This window comes from Portunus trituberculatus, chromosome 42, assembly GCF_017591435.1.
Source record: "Portunus trituberculatus isolate SZX2019 chromosome 42, ASM1759143v1, whole genome shotgun sequence".
Lineage (NCBI taxonomy): Eukaryota > Metazoa > Arthropoda > Malacostraca > Decapoda > Portunidae > Portunus > Portunus trituberculatus.
The window spans coordinates 16,832,230-16,849,437 of record NC_059296.1 but is presented as its reverse complement, the minus strand read 5'-3'; the positions used below and the strand labels follow the sequence as shown (position 1 = coordinate 16,849,437).

Genomic DNA, 17,208 nt, shown 5'->3' with positions numbered 1-17,208 from the left:
TCATCATTTTCTCTCCTTCGATTCCTTTCACTCATATTCTGCAGTATTCACTTCACTTCTATTCAACCTGTTTACTCTTCTCCTTCTCTTTTTCCGCTTCTTCCTCTCTAAGATTTCCTTTATTTACTCACCTCATAAAATATTCTCTCATGTTCGTTATCATTTTCTCACCTTTGATTCCTCTTACTCATATTCTTACTCAACCTGTTTACTTATATCCTTTCCCTCCTTCGCTTCCTCCTCTCCTTTATTCATTCCCTTCCACCTTCCTTTGCTTTCTCCTTGTCACCTTTTCCCAAATTTACCTTAGCCTTAGTCAACCTACCTATCACTTTCGCTCTCACACGCCAGTGCTAAACTTTATTCACTTATTTTCCCATCCACATCCACCTACTACTCTCCTTTCTCCTGCTCCCCCTTGCTCCTCCTTCCCTTCGCCAAAATGGATATTGCGGCCTAAACTCGAATGGCTAAATCTGCTCCTTAACAAGACCTACGACGCTACCTCGGCGTAATGATGGCGATGGCTTCCCTAAACTGCCAGTCTCGTCCCCACCGTCACCGTCACTCAAGAGGGAAATTTGATGAAGACTCGATCCAGCATTTCCAAAGTGGCACCTCCCACCCGCCACCACCACCACCACCACTGACACCACTACTTCCAGCGTCTTATCCAGTTAAAAGGTGCCTGAAGGAAGTGGTCGGTCTATCAAGCGAGGTTATGGTTCGAATTCTGAAACGTCTTGGATTCTCACCAGAACTATTTCAGAAGGTCACAGAGACGGTAAATCAGTTTCTTCATCTATTTTTTTTTTTAATTGATGATGCGGAATTGCTGTTAAACTGTCGCCAGATTTATGGAAACACACTTGCGGACTTCACCAACTCCCACCAGACTAGAAGTGCCAAAAATAGTCCAGAAAGTATGCTGAAAACGCTGGAGAATACAGTGATATATTAACCGAGTTTAGTTAATAAGCGTAACTGTGGCTCTTTGTATACTTTCTTACCCTTTTGAAATATTAATGAGTTCAGGTAAATGTAGCAAAACCTCTCTCTCTCTCTCTCTCTCTCTCTCTCTCTCTCTCTCTCTCTCTCTCTCTCTCTCTCTCTCTCTCTCTCTCTCTCTCTCTCTCTCTCTCTCTCTCTCTCTCTCTCTCTCTCTCTCTCTCTCTCTCTCTCTCTCTCTCTCTCTCTCTCTCTCTCTCTCTCTCTCTCTCTCTCTCTCTCTCTCTCTCTCTCTCTCTCTCTCTCTCTCTCTCTCTCTCTCTCTCTCTCTCTCTCTCTCTCTCTCTCTCTCTCTCTCTCTCTCTCTCTCTCTCTCTCTCTCTCTCTCTCTCTCTCTCTCTCTCTCTCTCTCTCTCTCTCTCTCTCTCTCTCTCTCTCTCTCTCTCTCTCTCTCTCTCTCTCTCTCTCTCTCTCTCTCTCTCTCTCTCTCATAAGGCCCCAAGGGATGAATGCCGTACCACATTAAAAAAACGAAGCAGAATGGAATATATATGTAAGCCTCCGCGGTGCAAAAGAGAGAACAGGAGTGTGGTCTTATTCTTTTCCTTTTTTTTTTATCCTAAGGCGGCTCAGACTTAGAGGAACGCAGTGAGATGTAACGAATACTTTCACACTGTCATTGTGTCTACGTCTCTATGTGTCAGTCAGTGCTGGTCATCCCCACAAACACCACAAGTTTCAGTACCAAGGCATCCAGGTGCACATGTTATAAGCAGTACACCGCTACCTTTCAATATTACTACCTGTTATCTCCTTCAGTCTGTCACTAATATCTTCCCTCTTTGCCGCTACTGCTCCTTTCCTTTCGCCAGGTGTTATAAGCAGGGCAATATACCGCTACCTGTCAATATTACTACTTGTTCTCTCTCTTTTAATCACTGTCTTCCATCTGTTGTTTATATTTTTCTTCTTTGCCAATGCTCCTTTCCGTTCGCCAGGTGTAATGAGCAGAGCAATACACAGCTATCTGTCAATATTACTGTTTGTTGTCTCTCTTTCAATCACTGTCTCCCGTTTGTTGCTTAAATATTTCCTCTTTGCCACTGTTTCTCGTCTTTCCCCGGTGTCGTGTTTCTCAGCAGGCGGGTCGTGCGGCGGGTGACATCTGGTGCGCCGGGAATCTTAATTACAGCAGTCTGTTTCAACAATGCAGCTCGTATTATCGGTTTTGTAACTCAAGGTCTTTGGTTTTGCGCTTTAGTAATTTTCTATTTGTTTCAAAGTGTTTCATTTTCTACTCTATTTTTGTGTTCTGATTTAGAAACCCTCCAAAAAACTGCTTCAAAATAGTTTCATATGTTTAGAAATATGTAAACTTTTTTTTCGAGAACAATTGTGTCCTATTACATAATTCAATGCGTTATCATACTTCTATATACTTGAATGTGTCTACATATATCAATAACAGCCACATACCTTGACAGTCACGTGCCTATCGAAGAGTATAACATTTTTCCTCATAGGCCTCCAGTAGAAAGCGTTGACAAGTGCGTACCTCCAGTGAGTTTAAAAGTTCTCAAGTACGGTGTCTACGCTCATTGATCATAATCTCACGTTGAGCTCCTTTTAAACTATTGAATGGTTGGGTGACTGCTTCACTATGGCTTCACCGTGTAGTTAATGGCGCCTCTTTTATGTTTACCATTACTTGTGTAGGAGGCAGCGGACAACACAGGGCAACTAACTGGCTTCCTCCAAACAATCTATTCACGCTGTCTACTACACGCATTCCTGGCTTCACAGTACTAGAGACGTCACTGAACACTACGACTATACATACAACAGCGGTCAATGAAATCATAAAAGGAAGAGAGAGAGAGAGAGAGAGAGAGAGAGAGAGAGAGAGAGAGAGAGAGAGAGAGAGAGAGAGAGAGAGAGAGAGAGAGAGAGAGAGAGCTGCAAATGAAACCCCTTCCTCTACTCCCTCGTCTTCATTTTCAATTTGTTCTTTTTCACTGGCGTCTATTGAACAGAGCGCGCTGCCTGCCGAGACAACAGGGAGGCTGGTGAAGCGGAGAGCGTCGCGAAATGCAGCCTGGAACCATGTGGAGCTGCTCGACTTTGTACACACCCACACTCTGCCCTCAAGAGATTTTCCCTCACCAGACACTCAACTGCAGACGAGATATCTATAATTCTGTACCTTCTAGTTTACTCTTCTTTTATTTGTGTGGTTGTGTAGAAGCAAGTGTCATAAGGTGGTCGCGTTTTTTGTCCTTGTTATTGCTGCTTTCTTCCTTTTTTCTTTTGCCTATGGTTTCTCTCTCTCTCTCTCTCTCTCTCTCTCTCTCTCTCTCTCTCTCTCTCTCTCTCTCTCTCTCTCTCTCTCTCTCTCTCTCTCTCTCTCTCTCTCTCTCTCTGTCTCTTGCATGATCCAGGTTACCACAGTTATTTACTGTCTATTGCACCAGTGGGAGGTCTGCCCGCCAAGGTGTCTCACACATTACTTGCATAACGAGGAAAAGAAGAGAGGAGCAAGTGTGCGTTCCGATAATCACTCCGAGTTAAGATGAAGTCTGGCAAAGCAATCTCAGGTCTGCGAAGTTCTGTTTCTCCCCCTTGCCAGTTTTTAACACCTCAGGCAGCACACACGGCTTAGTTTTAGGAAGGCACGCTGGACCAGACGCCAACACCACTTCCATTCCTCCACCTGCTGCTGATCACCTCGCTAACTACCTCAAGCTAACTTCTTCCCGGCTAATGCACCCATTAGCTCAAGTCTAAAATTCAATAAGCTCTGAATCCCATTAAACCCGTGCAGACGCATACATACACGCTGGCACACACACACACACACACACACACACACACACACACACACACACACACAAGCTAACTAACTGACATACAAAATGTAAACAAACACATAAACAAAGAATATAAAAACAAAAACGCTCTAATCTCCCAGTCTCCCAACATGCCACAGATTCACGGGCATCCATCTTCTTCCTCGATAACCGTGGTGGAGGTTAATGTAATAGCCTCGCCTGGGGGAAGGAATGGAGGAAGAGACCAGCAGCTTGTGTGGAGAGAGAGAGAGAGAGAGAGAGAGAGAGAGAGAGAGAGAGAGAGAGAGAGAGAGAGAGAGAGAGAGAGAGAGAGAGAGAGAGAGAGAGAGAGAGAGAGAGAGAGAGAGAGAGAGAATCAGGAAAGCCTCAAAAAGGTTGAAATTAACTCTTCTTTACCACCATCACCACCACTACCACCATAGACACCAACATCACCACCACACCGAAATAAAACAGTACAAGTTTATTGAAAACGAGAAATAAAAAGAGAAATAAAGAAGAAAAACAAGAAAAACACACACCGAAAAATATAAACACACGGAATGATAAATAATACATACGTTAATGAATAACTAAATAACACTGTACATATGCACCAATTCTAATCCCGGTATTTATTTACAGAACTCATTTTTGTTATGTAAAGAGGAAATGGCCAGTGCAGCAGACTATCAAATAACCAGTGAGTGGAGCCATGCGATGAGTGAATTTTGACTGGGATTGGTGTTATGAAAGCGGCAGCCTGGTGAACATGGCGTGTGTGGCAAGCTGCGTGTTGCTGTGACGCTTAACACCCTTCAGTACCGAGACGCATTTTTACCATAATTTTTGGGGTATGATTAGACGAGATTATATTTGCATTAGGAAGAGTCTATGGAGGTCAAAAGATTAATGGCCAGAGTCTTTACTATCTTAATCCCAAATAAGTTTCTGAAGCCGTATAAAAACGCTAAACAGTAACCAGAATGAATATGAAAACGCACCACTGGGGTTAAACTGTGACTGATTCTTGACATTCAACTGGTATCGCACATCGGAGGAGTGGCTAGACTGTGATATCTGTACTGTCATGGTTTTCGATTCCCAAGTTTGCTTAGTTTATTGACTACATGACAGAACTTTTACGTACATTTGATAAGGTGAGTGCGCTGTTGATACGAGCATTTCTAATACAAAGTTGGAGAGTTGAAATGAAAAATCTAATAACATAGAATAAATACAAAGCAGAATGTTAGAAAAATGTTAAATGATAAAACTACACATGAAAAGATATTAAATTGTGTGGTACGACTGTGTGTGTGTGTGTGTGTGTGTGTGTGTGTGTGTGTGTGTGTGTGCACTCACCAACCACACTCGCTGCTCCTAAGGGGGGACATAAAGGAAGACAACGCACACAAAAACACAAAAATAGAGTGTTCTTACTTCTCGCTTACCCTCGTGAAGGTAATAAAAAGGAAAGACACAACGATTACAAACACGGAAGAAAAGGAGAAAAGGGAATATGATGTTTATTTTTCTATTTTTATACTCATGGCGTCTGGTTGCTATAAACCTTTCGTATGTGACTGTCTCTTTAAAGGCGGAGTGGAAGTGTACATGTGTAAGTGTTGGCTGTATACGTGACTCTTTCTCTCTCTCTCTCTCTCTCTCTCTCTCTCTCTCTCTCTCTCTCTCTCTCTATTTCGTTTATTTCTTCCTTTTCTCCTTTCTTTTCTTCTTTCACACATTCTTTCTCGTATCAACAACACCTTTTTACTCCTTCCTGTATATTCTCTCTCTCTCTCTCTCTCTCTCTCTCTCTCTCTCTCTCTCTCTCTCTCTCTCTCTCTCTCTCTCTCTCTCTCTCTCTCTCTCTCTCTCTCTCTCTCTCTCTCTCTCCCTCCACTCACGCAACACAATATCGCCACTGACACCCAATAACCCTCAACACTGGATGACGGAAGGCTCGCGTGGAAACAGGACCAGTTGCAAGGAGGCCAGGGCGCCGGGGAACACTCGCTTCTTTCCCGTGGCGTCTGGTTGAAAGGCTGCGAGGGTTCAGTGTATTGCCTGGGTACGTTCGGGATAGCATTCTCTAATTCCCTGATAGTCTTTGATGTTCGGGACTCGAGGCAGTACGTACGTGTGATTCAAAAGTTCGGTAACGTTTTGTGAGCGTAGAAGTGGAGTTCGTCTTTATTTTCGCGTCCTTCGTTAAATTTGCTTCCGATGCATGTATTTTTTTTTTCTCTCTCTCTTTTTTTTTTCTACTTCTTGCCCAGAGAAGGAGTTCGTTTATCCGTTTTCTTTTCTCCTCAGTTAGCCAAGCGTAAGTAGTTTACTTTTTTTTTTTTTCCAACCACCTCCCCACACTGGCGCTGCAGGAGTATGTCTTCTTAAACATTTTAGTTACCTATCTCCACACACACACACACACACACACGCGCGCGCGCACGGAGAGAGAGAAAGAGAGAGAGAGAGAGAGAGAGAGATACAGGAAGGATTAAAAATGTGTTGTTGATACGAGAAAGACTGTGTGAAAGAAGAAACGAAAGGAGAGAAGGAAGGCCCACTGAGGTAGTCAGTCACCAATATCTCATGTCAAAGGTATCATTTTATAAATCAAAATTATCCATCAGATGAGAATGAGGCCAATGATTTTTGTGGTCTTTGCATATTGTCCTTATGAGAAGGTACTGCGTTTAAGATTACGAGAAAGGGAAACACACAGAAGGACCCGCCATTACTAAACACGAGACTGGTCGACGCGAGCCACCCTCCACTTCACACTCAGTATCTCCACCTCGTTGTGTCGTAATGGAGTGGTGGCCTTGAACGCTCCCGCAGGTCTTATGTATTCCTGTCTTATGTATTCCTGGGCGAACACATCACTGAGGGGGAGGTACGAGTGTGAAGGGACGGGAGTGTTGGTAAGGAAGCTGGGGAAGGGTGGGTGTCTTTCCAAGCTACAGGGTGTGAGTGGAATATGTCGCTCACAAGAACGGGACAGACATCAGGAGATGATGAGAGAGAGAGAGAGAGAGAGAGAGAGAGAGAGAGAGAGAGAGAGAGAGAGAGAGAGAGAAATGGGTATATCAATTTTCTGTATCAGAATGGTTAATCGGGGCGTGTGTGTGTGTGTGTGTGTGTGTGTGTGTGTGTGTGTGTGTGTGTGTGTGTGTTTCACTGTTTGCTCTGCTGCAGTCTCTGACGAGACAGCCAGACGTTACCCTACGGAACGAGCTTAGAGCTCATTATTTCTGATCTTCGGGTAGGCCTGAGACCAGGCACACACCACACACCAGGACAACAAGGTCACAACTCCTCGATTTACATCCCGTACCTACTCACTGCTAGGTGACCAGGGGCTACACGTGAAAGGAGACACACCCAAATATCTCCACCCGGCAGGGAAATCGAACCCCGTCCTCTGGCTTGTGAAGCCAGCGCTCTAACCACTGAGCTACCGGGTGTGTGTGTGTGTGTGTGTGTGTGTGTGTGTGTGTGTGTGTGTGTGTGTGTGTGTGCTTATGCGTGTGCGTGTGCATATGTGTGTGTGTGTGTGTGTGTGTGTGTGTGTGTGTGTGTGTGTGTGTGTGTAATTCACTGTTGTTTGATCTGCTGCAGTCTCTGACGAGACAGCCAGACGTTACCCTACGGAACGAGCTCAGAGCTCATTATTTCCGATCTTCGGATAGGCCTGAGACCAGGCACACACCACACACCGGGACAACAAGGTCAAAACTCCTCGATTTACATCCCGTACCTACTCACTGCTACGTGAACAGGGGCTACACGTGAGAGGAGACACACCCAAATATCTCCACCCGGCCGGGGAATCGAACCCCGGTCCTCTGGCTTGTGAAACCAGCGCTCTAATCACTGAGCTACGGGGCCGTGTGTGTGTGTGTGTGTGTGTGTGTGTGTGTGTGTGTGTGTGTGTGTGTGTGTGTGTGTGTGTGTGTGTGCGTGTGTATGAATAAGTCAAAGTATAAATGAGGTGGCGAGTGGATAGGTTGGAAAGTTCTGGAGAGGTGCGTGGATACAAGGACTGGAGTGTGTGATTGTGTAAACAAGACGACGTGTTTTTAAATGCACAAGCGCGCTTCGGTGTGTTGACAGACCTACATAATACCCAGGCTTCCCTAGCACATGAATATGCGCAACAACGCGGTGGTACGAGTGCGGCCACAGTAAAGAGGTGCCCTCTCGTTGACCATCACGACACAGGGAATGTAGCAGCCTCTCACGGCACCTCCTTAAAGCCAAACATGCAGGTTCTCATCACGCTAAAGACAAAATTGTCTAATAAGACATAAGACACTAATGATGCTTAGAATCTTGAGTTACGCAATAACTTTACGACAAACAAATGATAATTATAAACAAATAATGTATGAACAGTGATTCCACATGCTAAGCAATAGTTGCGTGGCTGGCGCCTTCTCTCTCTGGGCCCCTGGCAACACAGACACTCGAGGGGAATGATAATTATTGCAGCAAGTGAGTCCAGGCTCGCGGCGCATACTGACCAAGATGTGACAGGGTAAGGGAGGAGGAACCGCATGACCTTCTAGGGCCCTTGGCACCACCCGATTCTCCGAGGCGCTTCCGCTGACCTACTCTCGAAGCATTGCTTCCTAAATGTATTGTCAGCCAATGGGAAATATTAACCCCTTGAGTACCATGACGCGTTTCCATATTTATTCTGTTTATTATTTGGTGATTTTATACAGCTTAAAAAATTTATATGGGGGATTCGAACAGTGAGGAATGGACCATTAACCTTCTGACCCCATACACTTTTCCTAATGTTAATAAAAGGGTCTAATCGTACACAAATCTCAAGGCAAAAATGTGTCCCAGTATTAAAGGTATTAAAATAACGCTCCCATGATCCAACTCTTACTGCTGAGAGGGGCATCGACAGGTGGGTGTGTTTAGGTTACTGTTCCATCAAGCAAAGTAAACCCTGTCCTACATCGCCACTAATTGCTGGCGTGCTCTGGATTCTACATCCAGCACCCGTGACACCAAGACATGTCTGGTGTTGTTGCGATCAGCATCTTGGGCTCCAGCGAGTGACCTGGTCCCGGCATGTGGTCACCGTTTAATGCAGCGTGACGCACACTGATACATACTGATGCCTCGAGCCTTCCTCTTTGCACCCATAATGTCGCCCGAAAATAAGGCTTTCTCTTCCACCTTGACCTGCATATTGTGTGTGTGTGTGTGTGTGTGTGTGTGTGTGTGTGTGTTTTCACTGTTTGATCTGCTGCAGTCTCTGACGAGACAGCCAGACGTTACCCTACGGAACGAGCTCAGAGCTCATCTTCGGATAGGCCTGAGACCAGGCACACACCACACACCGGGACAACAAGGTCACAACTCCTCGATTTACATCCCGTACCTACTCACTGCTAGGTGAACAGGGGTTACACGTGAAAGGAGACACACCCAAATATCTCCACCCGGCCGGGGAATCGAACCCCGGTCCTCTGGCATGTGAAGCCAGCGCTCTAACCACTGAGCTACCGTGTGTGTGTGTGTGTGTATGTATGTATATATATATATATATATATATATATATATATATATATATATATATATATATATATATATATATATATATATAAATTCACCACGGTCGTCTGCTGGTCACTCAGCCAGCTTTCCCCATTACGGAGTGAGCTCAGAGCTCATAAACCAATCTTCGGTTAGGACTGGGACCACTACACACTCCACACACCGGGAAAGCGAGGCCACAACCCCTCGAGTTACATCCAGTACCTACTTGCTGCTAGGTGAACAGGGGCTACACATTAAGAGGCTTGCCCATTTGCTTCGCTGCGCCCGGGATTCGCACCTTGACCTTTTCGGTTGTGAGCCAAGTGTGCTAACCACTACACTACGCGGTGTGTGTGTGTGTGTGTGTGTGTGTGTGTGTGTGTGTGTGTGTGTGTGTGTGTGTGTGTGTGTGTGTGTGTGTGAGAGAGAGAGAGAGAGAGAGAGAGAGAGAGAGAGAGAGAGAGAGAGAGAGAGAGAGAGAGAGAGAGAGAGAGAGAGAGAGAGAGAGAGAGAGAGAGAGAGAGAGAGAGAGAGAGAGAGAGAGAGAGAGAGAGAGAGAGAGAGAGAGAGAGAGAGAGAGAGAGAGAGAGAGAGAGAGAGAGAGAGAGAGAGAGAGAGAGAGAGAGAGAGAGAGAGAGAGAGAGAGAGAGAGAGAGAGAGAGAGAGAGAGAGAGAGTATATTACTGAATTACATAGAGCTATGAGTTGTAATATAAGATGCAATTCTCAAAGTGATAGTAAGCGAGGGATGAGGAACGAGGGTACGTGTCAAACTCTGCAGACGAGTGAAATCAGGAGAAGAGAGAATCAACTGGTTACACACACAAACAAACAAACAAAATAATAATAAGAAGAAGAAGAAATAAATAAATAAATGAATAAAATTTGTGCTATGACTATTAAGATCTCTATTTTATATTTCTAAATGTTCATCCCCACTGACAGTTTGTGAAGTGGAATGCAACAGAGACAAATTCATGAAACAAGTATTTGATAAAGATGCAGAAAAGTCGCTCGTGTTTCGGACGCATATAACGTGTGTGAATGAAAGTACGTAACACCAATATCTCATGTGAATCATCCCAAGCTAGCCAAACAAAAATTGCAGTCCACGTAACACAGCAGCACACCGCAAGCCAGGCTGTGTCGAGTGTACAGAAAATAGAATCTATAGACACAAGTGGTCTCCCTTAGCGTCTGCTGAAAGAAGATGGTGGTGGTCTTCATTTTAGACTGTAAATTTCATCCCGTCATAGCTTAAGATCTCACTTGTTTGTGGCAGATAAGCGAAGGTTTGGTAGGGTGCAATAAGGGTGGCCAGAATTAAATCTTTGTTGCGGTAAGAAAGCCTTCCAGGGCACTCAAATCGGCCTGCGGAGGACATTCACGTCGTGACGCAGGGCAACAGACGCTCCTAGAATGCTATCGACCGCCAGCTAGCTCCCATTCCCTGCGTGTGATCCCACTCTTGCTGCTACCGTAAAGTCGTCCCCATCTCCAGACTTCTCTTCCTTCAAAGAAAATTAGCCGACTTAACTCTACACTAGCTAGTGCTAACATCAAATGCAGTACAGCTGTTGCGTGAATCACGATGATATCGGAGCCAGGCATTCTAAGGACGAGAGAGAACGCGGGCAGGTGAGTCATCAGACGCCAGACAAGTCTTTCCACAATCCAGCCACAAAGGAACTCTTGCTTTGATTAACCCTGTCTAGAGCCAACCGCTGGGCCTGACAACAATTATCTCGTTCCCTCGCAACCACCACAGCGACACGTCACCCGCAAGAAGCAGCCAATGCAAACCCGACTCAAAGGCACAGAGGCGAAGATGGAGTACTCACCCTTGGGGGACGCCGAGGCAGCCGTCAGACTGGTCGGAGATGTCTGCTTCGTAGTGATTGCCCAGGAGGAGGTCAGGGGTGAGCTTCCCCATGGCCGGCGGCGTCACCTGGTCGTCATTGCTCCTAAACAGAATATGAGGAGAGAAAAATCAATTAGGTGGTGGTATTGAAGGACCGGCCTGACTCGCCGCACATATATCAACTCTCTACAAGACAAATACCATATAAAAAAAATCACTACACATGCCTATCAACCACGCTAAAGAGAAAGAATATGAGGGGAAAAAGATATGACCCATAGAATGCACCACCTGTCAGTAACTGTCGTTAAGGACACTTCAGGCACAGAAACCACTTTCCTTCGGCCCAGCATGACGTGGGTGCCGCTGACAACATGCACGTCGCTATCTCCCACACACGCCACACCACAGGCACCACTCTCCTCGTAGTGTCGCTAATGGGACACAAGTCCTGCCGTAGTTAAGGCTGCTGGTGTAGGGACGTGACTGGATACACATGGTTGTGTTCATGAGGTACAGTGCTGGGGTGAGGCAATCCTGTCTTTAATGAATTGTGTATTGTTACGTAGTGGTGGAGTGTTGCGGTGTGGTGTGTGGTGCAGCGTTCTGTTGTTTACGATCCCATTATCGCTGCATTAATATATCACGTCTGTGTGTGTGTGTGTGTGTGTGTGTGTGTGTGTGTGTGTGTGTGTGTGTGTGTGTGTGTGTGTGTGTGTGTGTGTGTGTGTGTGTGTGTGCGTGCGTGCGTGTTCTACCTGAGGCCTCTTCTGTGGTCTGCTGTTGTTGCTACTGTCCACAAAACAAACCAAGGTGGCTTCAACTTGGCATTGTTTCCCACACCGGCTCCCTGCCCGCCTCCCTGCCATAAGCCACGATGCCTTTGTCTGACGCTAACAATAGAGTCAGGAGGCGTGGCCACTGAGAAGCGAAGGAGTAGGAAAAGGCTGACGGCAAGCTGCGTTAGGTAAGGTTAAGATTTATGGTGATGAAGAGGAGAATGAGATACTGAAGATTCGACACGTTAGAGCAGTGGTCCCCAACCTGTGGTATGCAAGCACTTTTGGGGATCATATGCGATTTTCAGTTAAATTCAATTCATTCCTCAGAAAGATTATTATTGTCTTACACAAAACAATCTGCCATTGATCAGCTGGTGGAGAAGAAACAGAGTTGTATTCCTTGTTGTTCGTTCATTTGTGTGTTCTACTTGTGAATGAATTGATATTTTCTGGAACTGAGTTTTTTTCTAGAACCAGGTGGTACACAGGGACTGTACGGAACCTTCAAATAAGACTCGTTCAGAAAAAGTTTGGGAACTATTGCTTTAGAGGTAGTTTCGGTATAGCAAGTTAATTAATTGGCATGTTGAAATGTAATGTTCTACGATGTATCCTGCAGTGAATTGTTGTTGTCTTGTCATGCTGGCGTGTTACAGTGTATTAGGTTGAAACGCGATATGGAGAGAGAGAGAGAGAGAGAGAGAGAGAGAGAGAGAGAGAGAGAGAGAGAGAGAGAGAGAGAGAGAGAGAGAGAGAGAGAGAGAGAGAGAGAGAGAGAGAGAGAGAGAGAGAGAGAGAGAGAGAGAGAGAGAGAGAGAGAGAGAGAGAGAGAGAGAGAGAGAGAGAGAGAGAGAGAGAGAGAGAGAGAGAGAGAGAGAGAGAGAGAGAGAGAGAGAGAGAGAGAGAGAGAGAGAGAGAGAGAGAGAGAGAGAGAGAGAGAGAGAGAGAGAGAGAGAGAGAGAGAGAGAGAGAGAGAGAGAGAGAGAGAGAGAGAGAGAGAGAGAGAGAGAGAGAGAGAGAGAGAGAGAGAGAGAGAGAGAGAGAGAGAGAGAGAGAGAGAGAGAGAGAGAGAGAGAGAGAGAGAGAGAGAGAGAGAGAGAGAGAGAGAGAGAGAGAGAGAGAGAGAGAGAGAGAGAGAGAGAGAGAGAGAGAGAGAGAGAGAGAGAGAGAGAGAGAGAGAGAGAGAGAGAGAGAGAGAGAGAGAGAGAATCAGCTAACTGACCAAAGCAACCTACGAGTAGCCAATTAGCCAGCCAGGCAAGCAACCAATTAGAGACGAAAGGACAGACAGTGACAAGCAGATGGAAAGATGGATAAACAGATAGACAGACAAGCAGATAGACAGATAGATAAAAAGAAAATACGTAGATAGATAGATAGATAGGTAGATATAAACAAACTGCAAGATAAGGAAGAAATTATAATTATAAACCACATTTCCAGAGACGGAGAGACTACACATTTTACGAAATCAGGTCAGTACGTGAGGGAATCCAACACAACGCAACAAATCTATTCAGGTTCACGTTTTGTTTCCCTGTCACCGATGATAAACAAGAGCAGGAAGGCAATGTTGTGCCAGTTAAGGAGTTAAAGAAAGAGGGCAGAGGAAAGGACACAGGAAAAAACAAAGGAAGGTGAGGAGAAGAACAGGAATGGAAAGAAGTTAGATGTTGAAATACTTTTAACAAGAGTAAGAAAAATAGAAAGAGTTTGATGAGTTAAAGAGACCTAGATGTAAAAAGAGAACATGGAAGGAAAGGAATAGAAAGAAATTTAGGTCAGCGACGCAGAAATAAAGGACATGGAAAAATATAGAAAGGAAGTAAATAAGAAAAAAGAAGAGAAAGGAAGGAATATGATAAAGCGGAAACGAAAACATAAGAGAGGAAGCGGTGAGTGCTAAGTGAAAAAATCAAGTTGGATGGAGATAACAAAGATGAAACAGAGAGAGAGAGAGAGAGAGAGAGAGAGAGAGAGAGAGAGAGAGAGAGAGAGAGAGAGAGAGAGAGAGAGAGAGAGAGAGAGAGAGAGAGAGAGAGAGAGAGAGAGAGAGAGAGAGAGAGAGAGAGAGAGAGAGAGAGAGAGAGAGAGAGAGAGAGAGAGAGAGAGAGAGAGAGAGAGAGAGAGAGAGAGAGAGAGAGAGAGAGAGAGAGAGAGAGAGAGAGAGAGAGAGAGAGAGAGAGAGAGAGAGAGAGAGAGAGAGAGAGAGAGAGAGAGAGAGAGAGAGACCCTTGAATCAACAGCTACAAAAAAAAGACTACTCATCCTCATCTACCACGTCACATAGCCGCGCAGCACCTTAAGGCCACACGACAAAAGCTCAAGCTTGAAGACTCTCAGAGAACGTGTACCTCAACCAACGCCACTGCAAACAAAAACTAGACAAAATCGTGGACAAACGAGGTTAAATGGCAAAAAGTAACGTAAAATGCGCCTTACATTCTCCCAGGACTTATGAAATGCGGCAGTCATTAACCGTAGACTTTTGAAAGATGACTAACATATTACGTAGACTCAAACCCCGAGGGAAATCAGAATGGGGCTGAAAAAATCGGATCACCAAACATATTCAGATCCGCCTACAGATATAACATATTTTTCTCTTGACGAAAGACCTACATTAGATGACCTTTTCAGATGCCTCGTTGGCAGAGCGGGACAGACAGACACACACCCACCCATTCCGTCCCCCTATACACACACACACACACACACACACACACACACACACACACACACACACACACACACACACACGAGGACCGGGGTTCGATTCCCCGGCCGGGTGGAGATATTTGTGTGTGTCTCCTTTCACGTGTAGCCCCTGTTCAGCTAGCAGTGAGTAGGTACGGGATGTAAATCGAGGAGTTGTAACCTTGTTGTCCATAGGGTAACGTCTGGCTGTCTCGTCAGAGACTGCAGCAGATCAAACAGTGAAACACACACAGGCATGGATGAATACATTACGTAACTCTGCTCTGGAAGTTGGTGGAGATAATTAAAAAGGAGAATGACGTGCCAAGCCTGAGATTCTGTGAGAACTTTATAATTACATGCAGAGGACGAAAATTTCAGAGAGAGAGAGAGAGAGAGAGAGAGAGAGAGAGAGAGAGAGAGAGAGAGAGAGAGAGAGAGAGAGAGAGAGAGAGAGAGAGAGAGAGAGAGAGAGAGAGAGAGAGAGAGAGAGAGAGAGAGAGAGAGAGAGAGAGAGAGAGAGAGAATATGACGGAATGATGCAGGATGGGGGGAAGGGAGGGCATACAACACTGCCTTACGTATGCGGGGACAGAAGGGCGATCCATAGTAGCGGAGAGTTGATAAAGCACGGGGAACATGGAATAAAAGACTCCTCCAGCGGTTTAAAGGGGAACGAAGCAGGTAAGAAAATGGAGCAGATAAAAAAAAAAAAGTCAAATAGAAAGCCAATATGGGTCAGCAAACTGCGTATTAGAGGCGGCTAGAGATTTGACTTTTCACTTGGACGATCAGTCAAATGAGGAATGGAAGTCCAGTGGAGGGAAAGAGGAAATGATGTGGAGGAGGAGGAGGAGGAGGAGGAGGAGGAGGAGGAGGAGGAGGAGGAGGAGGAGGAGGAGGAGGAGGAGGAGGAGGAGGAGGAGGAGGAGGAGGAGGAGGAGGAGGAGTAGGAAGTGAAATAGAATGGAATCCCAGGATTACTGAAAATACGGAGATTTTATTTTCTCTTACTAGATAATGATTTACTAATAAGCTGCAACCAACGAGAGAGAGAGAGAGAGAGAGAGAGAGAGAGAGAGAGAGAGAGAGAGAGAGAGAGAGAGAGAGAGAGAGAGAGAGAGAGAGAGAGAGAGAGAGAGAGAGAGAGAGAGAGAGAGAGAGAGAGAGAGAGAGAGAGAGAGAGAGAGAGAGAGAGAGAGAGAGAGAGAGAGAGAGAGAGAGAGAGAGAGAGAGAGAGAGAGAGAGAGAGAGAGAGAGAGAGAGAGAGAGAGAGAGAGAGAGAGAGAGAGAGAGAGAGAAAAAGACTAAAAAGGGAGCAAAATAAAAATGACATAAAAAAAGAAAGAAAGATAAAAGAACTGAAGAAAACACGTTGAAGTGAGGTGAGACAATAAAAAGAAAACAAACAACGTGCGTAAGAAACAGGATGGGTGTAGAGAACAAGGACACCAATACACTTACTCAGCCTGCGTACTTTGCTCTGCCTACCTCCCTCTGCTACACTCACCATGACTTAGGTATGTTCATTGAGAGATCACCTGTACAGCTGTCATAACAATCGGCGTTGATGATTTCAGTAACGTTAGCAACAGGAGTGTTAGACGCCGCGGTGAAGGTGGTTGTAGTAGTGGTGGGGTGGTTGTGGTGGTTGATAATAATAATAATAATAATGATAATAATAATAATAATAATAATAATAATAATAATAATAATAATAATAATAATAATAATAATAATAATAATAATAATAATAACAATAACAATAATAATAACAACAATAATAAAAATAGTAATAATGAAAAATAATGATGATGATGATAATAATAATAATAATAATAATAATAATAATAATAATAATAATAATAATAATAATAATAATAATAATAATAATAATAATAATAATAATAATAATAATAATAATAATGATAATAATAATAATAATAATAATAATAATAATAATAATAATAATAATAATAATAATAATAAGAAGAAGAAGAAGAAGAACAATAACAGTAATAAACATAATAGCAAAATAATAATAACAATAATAATGATAATAATAAAATGATAATAATAATAATAATGATAGTAATAATAATAATAGTAATAGTAATAATAGTAATAATAATGATAATAATAATAATAATAATAATAATAATAATAATAATAATAATAATAATAATAATAATAATAATAATAATAATAATAATAATAATAAAAACAACAACAACAATAACAATGAAAACATTTACAAGAACAAGAATAAAGGACATCAACAACAACAACAACAACAACAAAAATAACAACAGCAAATAATAATAATAAAATAATATAATAATAATAATAATAATAATAATAATAATAATAATAATAATAATAATAATAATAATAATAATAATAATAATAATAATAATAATAACAACAACAAAACAACAACGACGACGATAAAAAATTAAAAAGATGACATTTCCTTCTTCTCCTTCTCCTTCTCCTCCTTCTCCTCCTCCTTCTCCTCCTCCTC

General features: G+C 43.7%; 1 protein-coding gene across 7 annotated transcripts in view; it reads right to left on the bottom strand.

Annotated features, from left to right (window-relative positions):
* Positions 1-17,208, bottom strand: part of LOC123517306 (uncharacterized membrane protein C20F10.07-like) — a 277,910-nt gene that overhangs the window by 134,413 nt on the left and 126,289 nt on the right. For all 7 annotated transcript variants that reach the window (XM_045277261.1, XM_045277263.1, XM_045277256.1 and 4 more), the window contains one exon: positions 11,186-11,308. In XM_045277261.1, the coding sequence (XP_045133196.1) occupies positions 11,186-11,308 (123 nt within the window). The remainder of the gene's footprint in view (positions 1-11,185; positions 11,309-17,208) is intronic.